The sequence below is a fragment of the Sapajus apella genome, unplaced genomic scaffold (genome assembly GCF_009761245.1).
Source record: "Sapajus apella isolate SASKATOON/1434 unplaced genomic scaffold, GSC_monkey_1.0 scaffold2, whole genome shotgun sequence".
Lineage (NCBI taxonomy): Eukaryota > Metazoa > Chordata > Mammalia > Primates > Cebidae > Sapajus > Sapajus apella.
In genome coordinates, this window is record NW_022436942.1 from 54,420,846 (window position 1) to 54,439,153 (window position 18,308).

At 39.3% G+C, this 18,308-nt stretch overlaps 1 protein-coding gene and 1 pseudogene across 2 annotated transcripts in view; both read right to left on the reverse strand.

The window, feature by feature from the left end:
• The window catches only part of CCDC38 (coiled-coil domain containing 38), a 55,195-nt gene that overhangs the window by 3,386 nt on the left and 33,501 nt on the right, over positions 1–18,308 (reverse strand). The window contains exons 10-14 of the mRNA XM_032298505.1: positions 17,210–17,258; positions 11,700–11,769; positions 9,979–10,130; positions 8,265–8,400; positions 1,791–1,996 (exon numbers count right to left, since the gene is read on the reverse strand). Coding sequence (XP_032154396.1) covers positions 1,791–1,996; positions 8,265–8,400; positions 9,979–10,130; positions 11,700–11,769; positions 17,210–17,258 — 613 coding nt within the window. The remainder of the gene's footprint in view (positions 1–1,790; positions 1,997–8,264; positions 8,401–9,978; positions 10,131–11,699; positions 11,770–17,209; positions 17,259–18,308) is intronic.
• On the reverse strand, positions 3,012–3,526 carry LOC116564992 (annotated as a pseudogene). The gene has a single exon (XR_004275196.1). The product of XR_004275196.1 is annotated as a small nuclear ribonucleoprotein G pseudogene (transcript).

Sequence of the window (18,308 nt, forward strand, 5' to 3'; positions counted from 1 at the left end):
ATGTTAGGTGCCCCAAACCATGGGGAAAATCAGCTAACACTATTTTTAAGAAGAATAAGTAATTGGAATTACATTTATGTATCACTGCTAAAAATGAGTTATAATTGCACTTCAATGCAGATATATTTGCTGCTGTAAAACATGCAAATGCTATTAGTGTAGTCATATGAGGTCATCTTAGGGAAGGAGTAACCTTTCATTTGTAATTTTTTTTAAAGCTTGCTTGATGTTCAGTAAGATCCCATCAGCATCACCATCATATTATAGTCTGGACATCGTTATTACTGTGGGTAACCATATCCCCCATGTATCCACAAAGTAGTAGGCAATAACAACATATCTAATACTAGTGGCTAATATTTGAGTGCTTACTACGTGCTAAGTAAGCATGCTCTCGTAATTTACTTGGATCATCTAATTTAATCCTCAGTACCTTGTAAGTACCATGATTACTCCCATTTTACAGATAAAGAAACAGACTAGAGTGCTTATGTTGCCTAAGATCACAAAGTCATAAATAGTTAAATTGAACTCACTCAGCATGGTCTAATGCCCAAGCTAGTAGCCAGAGTGCTAGTCTGCCTCTCAACATGTTTTTTGCTATTATATGAACATTTTCCCACTTGTAAACATTGCCTACATGCCACATTAAACTAGGGGTCACATTATATTTACAATAGTCATTGTCTCAAACCAGGACAGTAGGTCCTCCACCATTCCACATCTGGCCCTTCAACCAACTGCAGATTGAAAATATTTAGAGAAAAGCCCCAACAATAAAAATAATACCAATTTTGAGAAATACAGTATGACAACTCTAGTGTTCACATTGTATTAGGGATAAGTAATCTAGAAATGATTTGAAGTATATAGGAGGATGTACTTGGGTTATATGCAAATATGCCACCTTATATGAGACACAAGCATCTGCAGATTTTGGTATCCTTGGGAAGTCCTGGAGCCAATTCCCTACAGATACCAAGGGACACCTGTTATGTACCTAAACGTTCTTATTTAACTTGTATGGAAATTTGTAAATGAGTGCATTCTGAAAGACTCCAGTCAGGCCATAACACGCTCAATGCATGGACCTCCTTTGAAGGGCACGAAGCTATGCAGTGAGGTGGGGGATGGTGTGGGGCTCCAGGGATGATAATCCTCATGAGGTTGTCTTGAGGAATAAATGTGTGAATGTGTGAATGCTGTGTACGTGTTGGCAGTTATACACTGCAGAAAACCCTCACTGTGTAGCTCTGACTTTCAAACAATTCCTTCATTAGGAATTAAGAGCCCTTCATGGGAGAACTACAGGTAGGTTTAGTCAGCTTGTGGTTTTCCCATGAAGCGCTCCTAATTCTATGCCTTGGGTCCTTTACCACCAGTGCAATACTCCTTCCCCATTGTAGCTATTCAAAAATTTTCATATAACTAGTTATTCATGAATTTCATATAATTACAAAAGATTTGCTTTTCCAGGCTGGTTTGTCCATCCCAAACTAGGTCAGTTGCCCCTGGTGAACTCTCTTCACCCAGTTCCTTCCTTCACAATGCTCATTGCCATTGGTAATGACACATTTGTTTCCTAAAAATATTTGATGCATGTGTCTCCCACACTAAATAATAGCTCTATGAGGAGGACAGGGCTGGATATCATTCGTCCTCACTGTGTCCCTAAATGGCATTCCACTGTGTCCTATAATAGCATTACTCAAGAGACTTGCTAATGTGTTTGTGTAATCTGAGCAAAACCAGCTACTCATTACGCCATTCGCTATCCTTATTGACTGTACTTTTGCCGCCGTTCTTTCTGTTTCATCCTCTCAATTGCCTCCACATTTTCTTTGGGAATAGATTCGATGAGGTCACACAGTTCCACCAGGCGAGACTCTACTTTTACTAGCTTTTGAACTGGGTTGAGGGCGTCATCCTCCGCATCACCAATGCAGACTTTGTATACTTGACTAATCTTTTTGCTAAGTGAGTCTATCAGTATTTCCTGAGATTGAGAAGAGCAGAAAACAACATCACATTGCTCATTCAATATAAAATACCGTTTTACTATATTACAGTAGAAACCCATGTAAATGCTACTAAGTATTTAGATTTAAAAAAATTATTATTATTTTGAGACAGTTTTGCTCTGTCACCCAGGCTGAAATGCAGTGGTGCAACCTCATCTCACTGCAGCCTCCGCCTCCCAGGTTCAATCAATTCTTGTGCCTCAGCCTCCCAAGGAGCTGGGATTACAGGCATGTACCACCATACCTGCCTAAGTTTTGTATTTTTAGTAGAAACGGCCTTCACCATGTTGGCCAGGCTGGTCTCGAACTACTGACCCCAGGTGATTCGCCTGCCTCAGCCTCCCAAAGTGCTGGAATTACAGGCATGAGCCACTGTGCCCGGCCTAAATGTTTACTTTTTTAAAGGAGAAGTTTTAATAAAACAGACCGTTGAGAAAATGTAGCTGTGATATTTAACCTATATCAAAATTTATAGTCAGAGCATTACTATAGTAATACCTGGGATTATTTTCTTAAAATATATTGAAGTCTAGATATAAAAAGTATTTATAATGGGCACAATGTTTTTTGCTTGAATGTTTTTGTGTATCTGACTCCCTAAGAATTGAAGTAGAGGCAACGAACATTTTAAATCATTTTTTTTTTTTTGCCACTTGGATGCATTTCCTTTTGGCACAATATGTAACCCAGCCTTCCCTTTTTTGCATGTATTACTCTCTTATAATTGTGAAACTGTTATCATCCTTTATGATAGTTATTTGCTTATCCTTATAGACTACACACCAGGAGGGCAGGAGCTACATCTTATGCTTCAACTTACAACTAAAACAGGGCTTTGCACATAACTGTGCACTGAATAAATGTTTGCTGAATAAATGACTGAATGCATTCTCTCAGGAAAAAAAGTTACAAGCAAACAGTTTTCCAGGCTGGCCTACCCAAAGCCTTTTTAGGAGTATCATTTTCTTTTTTTTTTTTTTTTTTTTCAAATTTAACAAGATTCGTCCACTTTAATGCATAAAACCCTTTTAAATCAGTGTCAACCAGGAAAATTCATGTCAGAAAAAATCAGAATGAGAGCTAATATTCTATATTCAGAACATCTGAGAAAACATTTTTGACTATTACAAAAGTTTATTTAGCAAAAAGCCTAATATGAAAATGTACATGACCTAATTTTTACATCATAGTAAAACAGTCCCTATGGAGAGAGGACATGGGTTTCTCCGCTTAACAGCCATTATTTATACTCGTTCCAAGGCTTCTAACATGATGATACTATTTCCTCGTATTACCACCATTCCAATATTGTTCTGTTGTCCGCTAGTCGCCATCTCCACACATTCATCTATCACAAGATTCATAAAGGGATCAAATCCCCACAATATTCCTTGGACATGTCTGCCACCATTTAATTTCAATGATAACTTCTTGTCCATGAACTTTTTCAACTCGGGAGGGTGAGCTTTGCTCATGATGGCTACTCCGCAAGCACACAGAGTCCTTGGAATGGAAGCAGGAGTATCATTTTCACTCTTTGTGTTGGGAAGCCATTGGAGTATTCTAGTCTAAACAAAAGCTTAGGCCAAACCTTGCTAATTCCTGAACCTCTGCACTGCACCGTTTTAACTATTGGTGGAGATTCCTGAGGTGCCAGGTAACTTGTCTCGGGACCATAAAAAAATTGTCATCCGTCATCCTCTTTCTCCACTGTGAATCTGGTGTTTGCAATTAAGAGGAGCTCAACAAACTGCTGAGCAATGTGAATCACTCTTCAGGTAGCATCTGCCCCATTTCCCACTTCCGCTCAAGATGAGAATCACCATAAAGCCAGCAACAAATAACACTCAAGACAGATGTGGCTCCTAAAGCCATGGGAAGCCCCTCCTGGAATCACAAAAGCCTTACAGAGCCACCAACACAATTACCATACAAGCCAAGATCTGATACCAAGAGTGTACTTCCAGCAGCTTTTCTCTTCCACCTCCCAGCTTAAAAAGCTTTTTGATGGTCCTTTTTAGCATAAAGCTCCCTTTTTTCCCCTGTAAGATAACAACTTACTATATTTCCTATTAACATTAATGACATGATCCTTTTAGAAAACTTGGAGAAATACATAATAATATAAAAGAAAACGGCAAAAGTCCTATTGGCTATAAAGCTCCCTTTTCCCCTCTCTCTAAAATAACACTGTGTTTTCTATTTATGTAACAACATGTTTTTTTCTAAACCCTTGGAGATAAAAGTAACCCATCAGGGGTTGAAATATAGTAAATTGCATATGAAAACAACATTGCTGCAATGAGAGTCATTAAATGAAGCAGAGAAAAATACTTTAAAAATATATTCACCACTGGTTTTGAGGAAAAATAACTTTAAGATGAGAATGGTTGCTAGTTGATGAGAATTTTTGAAGGGGACCTCTTGAACACTTAGATGGCTTTAGAGATGGATGAGCAGGGCAGTGGCTGCTTAGGATGTCTTCTACACCTCTGCCCCCTCCCCTTTTTTTCTTAAGTTCCCTCTTCAGAGGAGAGAAAATGGTGAGAAGAGATACTTTTTTAAGATAACAAGGTAAGAACAAGAGATAGGAGAGGGGAATGAGATTAATGAAGGTAATTCACATTTAAAAAAGAGATTGAGAGCCTGGCCTGACAAAGCAAAAAGGCAAAGAAAAGGTAGCACAAGGCATAGGCCAACTGACTCAGGGAAGGGATGTTTCAGCCCCATCCCTGGAACTGCCCCTGATGACAGGCCCAACCCACAGTACTTCAGAGGAGGAGCTGCCACGGGAGTCTGCCCAGGTGAATGGACAGGAATTCTGGAAGACTGGTATTGGAGAACTTCAGGTGCCTTTCAACAGTAAATGGGAAGTGATATGACCAGAGCAGTGTTTTAGGAGGAATCATATCAAAACTGGAGAGGGGAAGGGGGACAGATATCTAGATGTCATTGAGTCCTTTCAAACTCAAGGTTGCTGTCCTAATCCATGTCACATTCTGCTGTGTGCTGACTGTACACAGTTCTCTCCATTGCAAGTGTCAGCTCCTTGTGCAAAAAATAAAAATAAAACCAGAGGTAAACATATTCCTCAAATTGAACAATGGAGCAGTTTCTGTTCCATTTCATGTTCAATGAACAACTAAATGAACAACTGCTACACTAAACAACTTGGATGAATCTCACAAACATAATGTTGAGAGAAAGAAGCCAGACATGTTATATGATTCCATTCCAATAAAGTTCAAAAACAGGAAAGCTGGTTGATGGCATGAGACATCAGGACAGTGGGAAAGAGGGCTGGTAAAGACTGGAAGCAAGTACGAGGGAGGTTTGTAGGGGCTGATAATGGTCTATTCCCTGATCTGGGGGGTGGCACACAGATGTGGTTGAGGAAATTCTTTGAGAGATACACTTGTGATTTGTGCACTTTTCAACATTACCTTATACTTGAACTTAAAATTTTATTTTAAAAGTAAAATATTGGATCAAGGACAAAATTTTTAGGGGATTAAGTATCATTAAGAGTGTGGAAGTTTTGAAAGAATGAAATTCATTTCATACTCATAGCTCCAGAGTAACATAATTTATGAATATCGCGATCACATAAATCAATTATACCTCAATAAACCTGGAAAAGAAACTTTTAAAAAATGAGGTACAGCTAAATTTACTCATAAAGGATTCTGTTTTGTATATTCTGAGTTCTGATAAGAGGGAGGTAGAGAAGCAAAAAATCCTAATACGCTTCCCTCCCCATTTTACTGCTTCGCCTCCCCTTCCCAACCCTACATTTCATATCTCTAGAAGACACTGTGGATTGTTAGTCCCATTTCCCCAGAGTGTGCAATAATACATGAATGCCAAATTTACACTTGTGATGGAAATTTCATGGATAGCCCTTAACAAAGTAATTACATCAATTCTACTTTCTTTCTTTAGGTATCTGGTTGCCTCAGTTAAAAAGAGTATCCAAAATGCCACTTTTAATTTTAATCATTGCCCCAAACTTGGATGGAAGGGGCTTAGTTGGGGTGGGGCAGGGAGGAGGGGAGATATCACAGATATTTATCAGACAATTTGCATGTCAGTTGGCCTCAGCATTATTTAAAACGGTTGAAGTGTAGAAACCACTCCAGATGAACAGATAAACAGCATATGGTATAAACATACAATGGCTGTAAAAATAATGCAATCCTGATACAGGCTGCAACATGGATGAATTTTGAAAACATTATGCTAAATGAAATAAGCCAGACACAAAAGGATCAATATTGTGTGATTCTTCTTTTGTGAATTACCTAGAATAGTCTAATTTAGAAAGACAGAAAGTCAAAACGGTGGTTGCCAAGGGCTGGGGGAGGGAGGGAGGAGGGAAGAGATTTTTTAGTGGGTACAGAATTTCAGCTTTGCAAGATGAGTTCTGGAGACTGCAAAACAACGTGAATGTACTTAACATTACTGACCCAAACGTTTAAAAATGGTTAAGATGTTAGATTTTTATGTTGAAAAGATGACAAAAAAGTTCTGGAAAGAGTGGTGATGGTTCACAACATTGAGAATGTACTTAATGCCATTGAATCACATGCTTAAAATAGCTAAGTGGTAAATTTGGTTATGTATATTGCACTACAGTTTTGAAAATATGGTTAGAATACAACAGCACTGAATTGAAAGGTGGCTGTCATCACACTTCTTGCTCCAGCAATGCACAACCCCATCCCCTACTAACTCAGGAAATGTTTGTGTGTGGAGGAGCCATAGACAGCTTGTGCTTTTTGTAACCCTGCTCACCTGTGGGTAGGGTAGGACAGCCTTCTTGGATGCAGTTTCCCCACTTCTACCTCTGTTAGAAAATCAAGTTCATATCCATAAATATGGTGTGGCAGGCCAGGTCTCACTAACGCAGGCCTCCATCACAACTGTTTCAGTACTGATGAGTGGTTAAGTTAAATATTAAAAGCCAGTGCCCTTATACAAAGGCTAGAATGTAACAAAAGCCCACCAAGAGTTTTGCCTAGTTCTTTCCTGGGCCTTAAAACATGACAAAATAATAGAGGAATTCTTAACAGGACCCATTTAGGATTAAACAAGTTTTATTGGGGGCGAGGAAACTTCCCAGGCTTCCACAAACAGGTTTACTGGGGGGTCTGAAGAAACTACCTAAACCTCCCTGATTTATCAGGAGACAAGATAAGGGTAATCACCCCAGCAGCTGGACCCATTTAGATTAAGCAAATTTACCAAGGCTCCAGAGGAATGTCTTCAGGACTCAGACCATAGTTATAGATGAGAAGTTAATCGCTTATGTCTTTGGATGAATGCACACTTATACATAGACATATAGCTCAGAAGGTATATAAGCTCTGGAAAACTTTGTAATTTTGAATTGGTCTGGCAATAATTTCCAGGCCTTCTCCCTATAACCAGTTACAGAAATAAAAACTGTCTTCCTTCCCAGTTCATCTGCATCTTGTTATTGGGGCATGAGAAATAGCAGCCCGACCCTCAGTTTGGTCCTGGAACAATGTTAGCCTTATATAATAACTTTGAATTTGTATTTCATTTGAGGTTTTTACAAGATAAACAATATTAGATGGAGCTGGTTGTGGGTCTAAAAGCTAACCTAATCATTTATTCAACAAACATTTATTGCACACCAGCTTTAAGGGGACCCTTAACTGAACTAAGGAGAATAAGACAATCCTTGCCTTCGAGGGGTTATTATCTAGCTGAGAGATGAACTTCTCAATAAGTAAATGTACTAGCAGATGTCACAGCTATTTGAGTCTATGCAGGCCTGAAGAGGCAGAAATCTATCACAGGCTCAGTGTTGGGCAAGTTTTCTAGTCAGTGTTGAGTCACTTTTAATTGTGTTGATTCACTGCTTCCTGTGTTAATTACTCGCTCCATGAATTACCACCAAAATGATAACATGCACTGAACTACGTATGTCTAGGCTCTGACTAAAATAAATGTATTTAGAGGGGAAACTATGGTCAATATCATGAATTGCAATAGAGCAACATTTTAAGAGAACCCTAATGCCAATTTGAATGTTTTCTGCCTATATAAATTGGCTATTACATACTGGCAAGATAAACTCCAAGCTGGCTTTCCACTTCTGTCATCAACCTAGGACTTGTGATTTGCTTTAACTCCCCTACATATACTTAGGACACAGGGAATAAAAATTGTTATCATGAGCCAAAATGAAATCACCATAAGCAAAGAGTGATTTACCTGAGCGTCTGAATTAAATTCTCCAAAGCTGAAGAGCCTGGACCTTAATTGCAATTCTGCTGCTTTCTCCTCTTCTCTCACACAGTTAGCTTTAAGCATTTTCCCTTGCTCCAAAAGAAACTCTATGTTGCTATTTCTATTGCAAAAGAAGAAAGAGACCTTCATTTGAAATTTGGGGTTAGTGAAATAGCCATCAGTCAGGGGCTTCAACACTTTCTAGTTCATGTGTCAACATCCATCTAGTGAGCCACATACAAGTCTGTATTTGAAGACATTGCCAAAGTACATGCAATTTTTCAAGTTAAAATGAGAAAAATCCAGCACAAATGCTGCTTTTTCACTTCCATCAGAAGGCATTTTCTCTTTTATTTTTGTGGTTCCCTTTGAGTTCCCCCAAATAGCAGCAGAGCTGAGGCATCAGGAACCCAGCATTCTCAAACATGTCTGATAATCAGAATATCTGGGGAGCCAGGAGGGAAAATATAGACTCCTGACTCCCTCACCTAGGGATTCGGATAAGATCTTCTGGAGGTAGATTCTATAGATCCCCCTTTCCTGCCCACCTGCACCCACCTTGTTCCAGAAAATCTTATTGTGGGGATGGTTGGAGGGCTACCATACACTGCGAGGACTGGAAAAGATACAAGGATTAAAAAGTCTCAGGAATGGTAATGGGTAGCTGTGTGATAAGGATTTTTAGGTCCCTACCTTCTGTGTGTTTTGAAGTTAAATGTAGTTTGACTTGTTTAAAAACATTGCCATCTTCTGGCCCAGAAAACTGTTCTGAAAAAGGTTCTACACGTTTTTGTAAGTAGTAGATATAAAGATCTATTCTCTGTAATTCAACTCTTTTTCAAGTTTATAATATTGTATGTTTTTTGATGAAGAAGGAAATTTGTGAGGCATCAAATCCAGCTGCTTTCCCCTGACAGAAATCCTTTCTATAATCACCCCAAGATATTGATAGGAACTTTGTAAAATGATATAATATTTAATCTCAAAAATTATTTTTCTGAGAGTCACAGCCAACAAAATACATTTATTGGGCTGGGCGCGGTAGCTCATGCCTGTAATCCCAGCACTTTGGGAGGCCGAGGTAGATGGATCACAAGGTCAGGAGTTCGAGACTGGCCTGGCCAACATGGGGAAACCCCATCTCTGCTAAAGATACAAAAAATTAACCAGGTATGGTGGTGCATGCCTGTAATCCCAGCTACTCAGGAGGCTGAGGCAAGAGAATAGCTTGAACCCAGGAGGCAGAGGTTGCAGTAAGCTGAGATCACTCCATTGCACTCCAGCCTGGGCAACAGGGTGAGACTCCATCAAAAAAAAAAAAAAAAAAAAAAAGAAAGGAAAATACATTTATTAGCATTATCATCCACAGCATGATTTAGTAAAGGAAACGACAGCTAGCCAAGTGGTAGGGTAAAAACTATACTGGACAAAAGTTAAGGCAAGAGGTACCATTTTAATTCTTTTTAGTCTCTTTTCAAAGTGTCTTTTATTATTACTAGCTAGGAAAATATGTCGACAATTGAAAGGAAGTAGGGACAAAATTCAAGCCAGTTTGTTCTGTGTAAATATGACATCTACCTTAAAACCCCAGCCTATGCTCACAGAGACCACAAGGAAGAATTACACGTGAATGAGTTGGACCCAGGCTCTGGTTAGAAATTACTTAATGAAATAAATCTACTTGTTTAGAATGACTTACGTTTTGTCCTGTATAATTTTTTCTCTTTTGTTTACCTCTTCAAGATTTTCATCTACATCTTGGGAATATTGAAACAAAGTAAGATTCTGCTCTTCCAGCTCTCTGAGGACTTGAAGTAACTCCTCTGGTTCTTTGAAATAAAGCACTGGCTCCTAATTAACCAATAATAAAGAATATAATCCACTTAAAGCTATGCTGCCTATGCACAAGTGACTTATCCAGAAAATACAGCTGCGTAAAGGAAGATGGCTGATGGAAACAGATGCTTGGTGCTGTAAAGAAAAATTAGCACTGAGACAAAGGATCCTTAGCAAGGCAGCCTTTACTTCTTGCAGAAAGTTTACTCTCTTGTGGCAAGACTGCTGGCGAGAGTACCCGTTCTGCAGGAAGTAAAGATTGCCTTGCTAAGAGATCCTTTGTCTCAGTACTGACTTTTTGCAGCATCAAGCATCTGTTTCCAACAATGGTTCTGAGGAAGAGGGGGACACAGGGAATTATATGGGAAACTCGCCTATTTCCAAGTGAGAGCTGGCTCTCAGGATGAGCACATTTGAAGTGTTGTGGGGAGTTGTAGGTATTAGAGAAGGAAAGGGAAGAAAAAAGGAAGAGAGTGAGGAAAAGAAAAAAGGAACAGAGCAGAAGAGGAGGAAAGTGCCAGGGAAAGGGAAAGGGAGAAGGAATAGGAGAAAGAGAACAGGAGGTTGAGTGAACGTCATTTGAATTTATATTTCCTAAACTTTTAAGATAAAGAGTGTACTACCTTAAACATTTTTTTAAAAATGACTTGGGCATTTACACACCCATGTTCCTCATTATTCACAATAGCCAAGACATGGAAGCAACCTGAATGTCCACCAGTGGGTGAATGGATAAAGTCAGTGGAGTATACACGTACAGTGGAATATTATTTAGGCTTAAAAAGGAAAGAGATCCTGTGATATGCTATAAAACGGATGACCTTTGGGTACCGTATGCTAAGTGAAATAAGCCAGTCACAAAAAGACAAATACTGAGTGATTCCACTTCTATGAGGTATCTAAAATAGTAAAACTGTTAGAATGTAGAATGGCATTTAGCAGGGGCTATGGGAGGGGGAAAAGAGGAGTTGTTTAATGAGTATAGTTTCTGCTTTGCAAAATCAGAACATTCTGGAGATCTGTTGCTTATAGTTGACACTACTGTACTGCATGCTTAAAATGGCTAAGATGGTAAATTTTTATATGTTTCTTTGCCACAATTTTTTTTAAAAGATGGGTAAGGTGTGTGATATACAACAATGGATGGTATTTGTTGTCCCTTTTGAGTTTCTGTGGTTGCATTTAGGGTGGAGTTAGCTCAGAGTCAATCTTGCAGCAATAAAGTCTGTTTTGTTGCAGGCATATTCATTTTATGATCCAGCTACCCAACACAGCTCAAGTCCCAATAAAATGCAATCAGAAAGTGGCCATTTTTACAGGAAGATTGTGTGTGTTTATATATATATACACACACACATATATATGTATATGTTAAATTATTACCATCTAATATTTATTTGTAATAAAATATCTGATGACAAAGATAGATTATATATCCAATTGGAGAATAGTATCAAAATTATATTTCTTTCTGGAAGCTTTGTGCAATATTTTGAATAAAATATTTTCATTTCAAAAGAATAAATGATCATCAATACTTTTTACCAAACACAATGTTTAAATCAAGAAATATAATCTGGTTACCAAATCAAAGTCCATTTCATCATCTAAAAGGAATTCTAAACTGTCTTCTGAACTGAAACTTTCAGCAAGTCTGTAAAAGAAAAAGAAAATGTCTGATTTGTGAGCCATTTTCTGTCAACAGATTTGCATTCCTTTCTAAATTGTCTTTGGAACCTGACTGTAACATAATTATTTTCAATAGCAGGTTTAGCCTTTTAGGGAACTGCTGATTGCAGAAATCAGTGGATCCCATGATTATACAAAAGAAAATTGGATTCAATCCCACACAAAGCTGACATACACATACAATGAGACTACATGGGAGAGCCATACCATATGGTACCAGTTATCTGAGGTGCATCTATAAAGTAAGGTAACTTTATTTTTAAAGAAACACATGACAGCCTACATTGCCTCATCCATTTGTTCCTGTTAATGGATTCTTCTTGATAATCTAAACGTGCTCTACTGCTCAGAGTGAAAGCTGTATCACAGTCTTCTGGCTATCCCCAAGTAAGGTAATCCTTCTCTCTCAAAGCAGATTTACTTATCAAAATATCTTCCAGTCAGGCCGACAAAATGTTGGTTGGGGTGATGGACAATGAGGTACCTCCTTAAAGCATAATCATGTGGCTTGGAAAGTGGCTCTGGAAACATTCTTTGAGAAAGATAAATGGAAACTGATTGGAATATCAAAGAAGCAGGGAAAGGGAGAGTAAGATGGCTGTTGGTGTGATCTAGGTCATTACACTTTTAGATAGAGGGCAGTGATGATGGCAATGATGAGTAAGTCTGTGGGGAGGGAGGAGAATTTAGAGATATACGGAAGAATGAAATCATGGGAACCAAAAATAGAAAAGGCTCCTGGGGCCATAAGAGAAGAGACAAAGATGACTCCAACATTTGTGGTCTGGAGCCTGGAAAAATGGAGGTAGCACTCACAGGAAGGAAAATGGCTTATAGATGGGGATAAGAAAAAGATTAATATATGCTTTATTCATGTTGAGCTTGAGGGGACAAACTACACACCTGGAGCTGCCTTTTGCGCAATTGGAAAGAAGATGCTGGAAAACAGAAAGGGCCGTGGACATAGATGAATCTTAGGGAAACATACCCTGAGAAAGCATTTGACATTACAGTCCACCCTTCTCAGCTCTTGGGTTGAGCAACATCACTTTCTAGTCCCTCTCTTCCCACCTCTCTGATACTTTTGTGGTCTTTTTGGGCTCCTCCTCTACATAAATATCTGCTACTCCTCAGCCTTCTTCCCTTCTCCTTCTACCCATTCTTCTAGGGAGACCTCATCCCTCTCATGGATTCAACCACTGCTAATACACTAATGACTCTCTTTTTCTTGAGCTCTAGATTTTAATGTCCAACCTCCAACTGGACATCAATAACCCACATGGCTGTCCCATAGGGAGCTAAAACAAACATACAAGATCACACTTCCTCGTGCAGGCCTGCTCCTCTTACTGGGTTCCCAATATTATTGGATGGCAAGACCAGGCACCCAGTTGCTACACTAGAAATCTGGGAATTATCCGTAACCACTCTGTTCTCCCAACACGACCCTCAGTCTTTACATAAGCCTTTCAAAGTCCTGTCGATGCCACTTTCCTGCTGTCTCTTACAGCCTTTCCTTCTTCATTCCCGATGCCTTTATCTGGTTTAGGCAGTCCAATCTCTCTCTCACCCGAATTGTGACAATAGGCTCTTAACTGGCCCCTGTGCCTCTAGTTTTGTCCTCCACCATTTCATTCTCTAAAATACTGCCACATCCATCTTTCTAAAGTGCAAATAGGATTGCGTCTCTGTCACACTCTTGCTTAAAACATTCAGTGTCTCCCCAGGTCCTTGGGACAAAGCACAGGCTGCTCTGATAGCATCACCACCTCCCTGCTCATGGTGCAGTGCCCATGTACTCCTTGAGCCTCTCCCACTTTTACACAGAATGATAAACCAACCATTTTGAACAGAGTCATGCTCTGTCATCTCTGTACCAGAAAGCACTTCCTCTTCCAGATCTTGTCTTCACTAACTCCTCCTCCTCTTATAGACTCAGCTTAGAGGCCACCTGCTCTGGAGCACATTCACTGATTCTGCCCCTGCCCTCCCGTCCCCTCACCTTTCCTCTGGGTTAAGAGTCCTGCCTTTGCATGTCTGTGGCACTCTGGGCTTATCCTTCTAATGACATTATCACATTGTATTGCAATCAACTTGTCTGTCTTCCTAAATGGTAAGCCCCTTGAGGGCAGAGATTGTCTTTTATTTACTTTTAGGGCACTCAATAAATATTTGTCGAATGAATGGATGAGACTAGGAGAAGGGTGAGCTTTCTGAGGGAACAAATGTGGTCTCTGTATGTTACTGTGTGCATCTAGATGCAGAAAAGGCATTTGGCAAGATTCAACACTCATTTGATAAAAACTCTCAGGCAAACTGGAACAGAGAATAACTTTCTTAACTTGATAGAGTGTCTACATCTACAGAAATCCTACAGCTAACATTGTACTTAATGGTGAAAACCTGAATCCTTTCAAGACCGGGAACAAGGCAAAGACATCTGCTCCCTCCTCCACTCTTATTCAACATTGAAAATTCCACCCATTGCAATAAGGCAGGAAAAAGAGATAAAAGGCATATAGATCAGAAAGGAAGAAATAAAGCCATCCATATGTGCAAATGACATAATGGTCTACATAGAAAATTCAAAGGAATCTTTAAAAACAAAACAAAACTCTTGAACTAATAAGTGAGTTCAGTATGGTCAAGGTATATAAGATATAAAAATACAATCAATTGTATTTCTATATATTAGCAATAACTGCAAGGACACCAAAATAAAAAGTACAATACCATTTATAACTGCTCAAAAAGAAAAGACAAAAATATTTTGGTAAAAATCTAACAAAATGTGTATAGGATTTGTAAGCTGAAAACTATAGACTGCTGAAGAAATCGAAGAAGATCTAAACAAATGGAGAAGCAGACTATGTTTATGGAATGGAAAATGTAACATAGTAAAGATATCAATTCTCCCCAAACTGATATACAGGTTTGTGTTAGTTTCCTAGGGCTGATGTAACAAACAGCAGCTTAAAGCAACAGCAGTTTATTCTCTTACAGTTCTGGAGGCTAGAAGTCAAAAATCAGGGTGTCAGCAGGCCATGTTCTCTCTGAGGGGTGCAGGGAAGAATCTATGAATGCCTTTCTGTTAGCTGCTCGTGTTGCCAGCAGTCCTTGGCTTGCAGCCGCATCACTTCAATCTCTGTCTCTGTCATCACATGGCATTCTCCCTGTGTTTCTGTGTCTCCTCTCTCCTTGTAAGGACACCAGTCATACTGAATTAAAGGTCTACCCTAATGAACTCATCTTAACTTGATTACACCTGCAAAGCTCTTTTTTTCCAAATAAGGTCATGTTCATAGTACCATGGGTTAGGAATTCAACATATCTTTGTGGGGGACAAAATTCAACCCATAACAAAGCTTAACACAATTCTTATCATAATTCCAGAAAGATTTTTTTTGTAGATATAAAGAAGATTATTTTTAAATTTTTAAATTTATATGAAAAGAAAAAAGAGCTGGAATAGCCAACACAGTTTTGAAAAAGAGAAATTACATAAGAAGAACCAGCCTCCCTGACTTTAAGACTAATAGCTACAGGCCATTTCCTGTTCCCTGTGTTGTGTCTTGGAGTCTGGAGCAATGAAGACCTCTGTGCTCTTAGGCAGGCCCTTCCTATTTTCTCTATTGTTTTGGAATTCTTCTGGACTCGACACAAATCTTCAGGGGATAAAGAAGACAATGTTTGGACTGTAGCAATGATTGAGTTGACTACTGTGGCCAAGGTCACTGTCTGACTTGCATTAGCTTCAACGTGTTCTGATGATTGGCTGCTAGCTAGAATGAAAATAAGCCCCTTTGATAACAACACCGAAATTAGAATTGGCGACATACACCTGGGAGCTAACTGTCCTGTAACAAGACTTTTGCCATTTAACTATGAGTTTTCTTACCCTGTCACTTCTTGTGGGATCAAGAAAATTAGTTCCAAAGAAATGATGTTGCGTATTATCAGAGATCAGTTACAGACCAATGCTGCTTACTACTATAAATTTCCAGTGGTTTGCTTTGTAAAGAGGCTTAAATTCCCATCTGTGATGCATTTTGGAATGAATAGATTTGATACCTTGAAAGATATCACTCAAAACACAGAAGAACAAGAGTCATCGGCTCCCACACAAAATAAAACATGTGAACCTAATTTTAGCAGTGTTAATAAGGAGCAGTTATCCATAAATGATTGCATCAATAATGCCTGTGTCATAACATCCTCTCTTCCCTAAGGCATGGGAGCAAGTGGTACATACTTGTCTGGGAACCAGTTCCATTAATACTATTGTTATGTCTGTCCAAAGATAAGTAGCAGTATGTTACCAGTTTCACTACTTTTGGAGTTTTGGATAACATATCTAAACTGTGATATTTACACTTTTTAATGCATTAATTTTAAGTGTAATTGCCAGTCTAACTTTGTATGTGAAATCAAGGTCATATATAATAAAGCTTGCCTATACTAAAAAAAAAAAAAAAAAAAAAAAGACTAATAGCCACAGTAGTCAAGATCATGTGGCAGGACAGCCACACAGATCAATGGAACAGAATATAGAATCCAGAAATAGGCCCCAACAAATATGCCTAAGTCATCTTTGACAAAGGTGAAAAAGCGATTCAAAGAAAGAAGTCACTTCAACAAAATGGTGCAGGACCAATTGATAAACACAGGCAAAAAACCACCACCACCACAATCTAAACCTCACACCTTACGCAACATTAACTCAAAATGGAAAATGGATCTCAAACTTACATGTAAAACTATAAAAAACAATCTCAAAATGAACATTTAATTACAAAAAAAACAGTGATTGCCAAATGCCACAGACGTGATGTCTAGAATTCAGAGGGTGCCTAGAATTCATAGCAAAATGTTTCTGTTTCCCTCAGTGATTGTCATGATACGGTGCTGCTGGCCCAGATCCCTTCCTCTGGGCTAGTGCGCTCCTCTCAGCCATCAACATATTTTCTTACAGAAGCTCTCTTGGGGTAGAAAGAGTTGAGAATGAGTGACTTCTGAAATAATGAGTACAAATAAGTGAACAATTAAATGAGGGGGGAAAAAACAAAAAATACTTTATGAGCCAATTGCAGCAATTTTGAATCACATGGTGAAATTGCAAACACAGGCTAGCAGAATAGCTTAATGAAATATAGGGCAGTGGATTCTGAGGAGCAAAGCCCCGAAACGCAGGGGGCAGACAGTTCTGCAAATAATAGCTGTGAGTACTTAATAAGGAATAGAGAGAGGCCTGTGAGATCTCAGGAGTGCACAGAAACGGCACCACTACCTCCGATATCTCTTACAACAGTTATGGGTACATGACACATATGTTGAGGAAAGGCTAAAAGTTATTTGCTGAAAACCATTCCCAGTTTCCAAGGGAGTTAGTCAAGGATATACTATACTTTGATTTCTTTTTCTCTGGGGTGCGAGTAAGGCTTCTGCTTGGCTCTGCTGTTCAGAGTGTCCAGGTCAAGTCCATGCCGTTGGTGATGGTGGAGTGAAAAGAAATAACATGGAATTAAAAAGAAGCCCTTGCACTTGGTGCAAGTTATTCATTTTTCTGCACAGACATGCCTGTTATTTCTTTTTTTTAAAAAAATTTATTATTGGAATGATAATTGCATAGAAAATGGAGGCCACTTATTCTGCTGAAACGGAGTTGCAAGCATAAGAATAAACTGAAAGGCACACACTGTTTTACATGCCTCAGGCAGAGATCACAGTTTTGGCTTTTCCCTCCAGAATCCTCACTGTCTATTACTGTATGTCACTCACCCCATTGTAGTGTCTAGTTCTGGGGTACAGAACTATGCGCTATTTGTCTTTGTGTACACAGGGTCTTGAAGAGTGCCTGAAACATTTATGTCTCCAATAAATTCATGGTGAATAAAGGAAAGAAGGGGAAAAGATGGATGAAGAACCTATCAGATGGGCCCCATCACCATCTTAAATTATTGTCTCGGCTTTTAAGCTGGTGCCCTAACACGCACCACTAAAAAGTATGGTTAAGAGGGATTATTTAAACTGAGAAACTTCTATATTCAAGATTTCAAAGACAAGGGAACACTGACAGCACCTCCCACTCCCTGTACCCCACCCCTGCCTCCACACCCGACTCCAGATCCTCCAACAGGCAAAGTAATATGTCTTAAATAACTGGGGTCCAAAGTGGCCTCACAACCCAAAAGAATTTACTTTTCTAATCAGCGGGCCAGAGGGATGCATAAGGCATCAGGCTCATACCAGGGTCATTTCTGGACAGGCAACTTGTATTCCTAACCTTTATCCCACCACTACATACATCCCAAGGTTGTTAGCAGGATAAAGGAGCAAAGGAGTCCCCAGGAGCCAGCCTGTATTGGGGGCTGAAAACCCAAATGGATACAGGGCAGGGCAGGTAAAGGAGTGGAGTGGACCCAGTAAGGACTCAGCAACTGGAGAGATCAGACCCCTCCCACGGGAAAATTCCCAGCTTGACCCCAGACGTCAGATCTTGTGGTT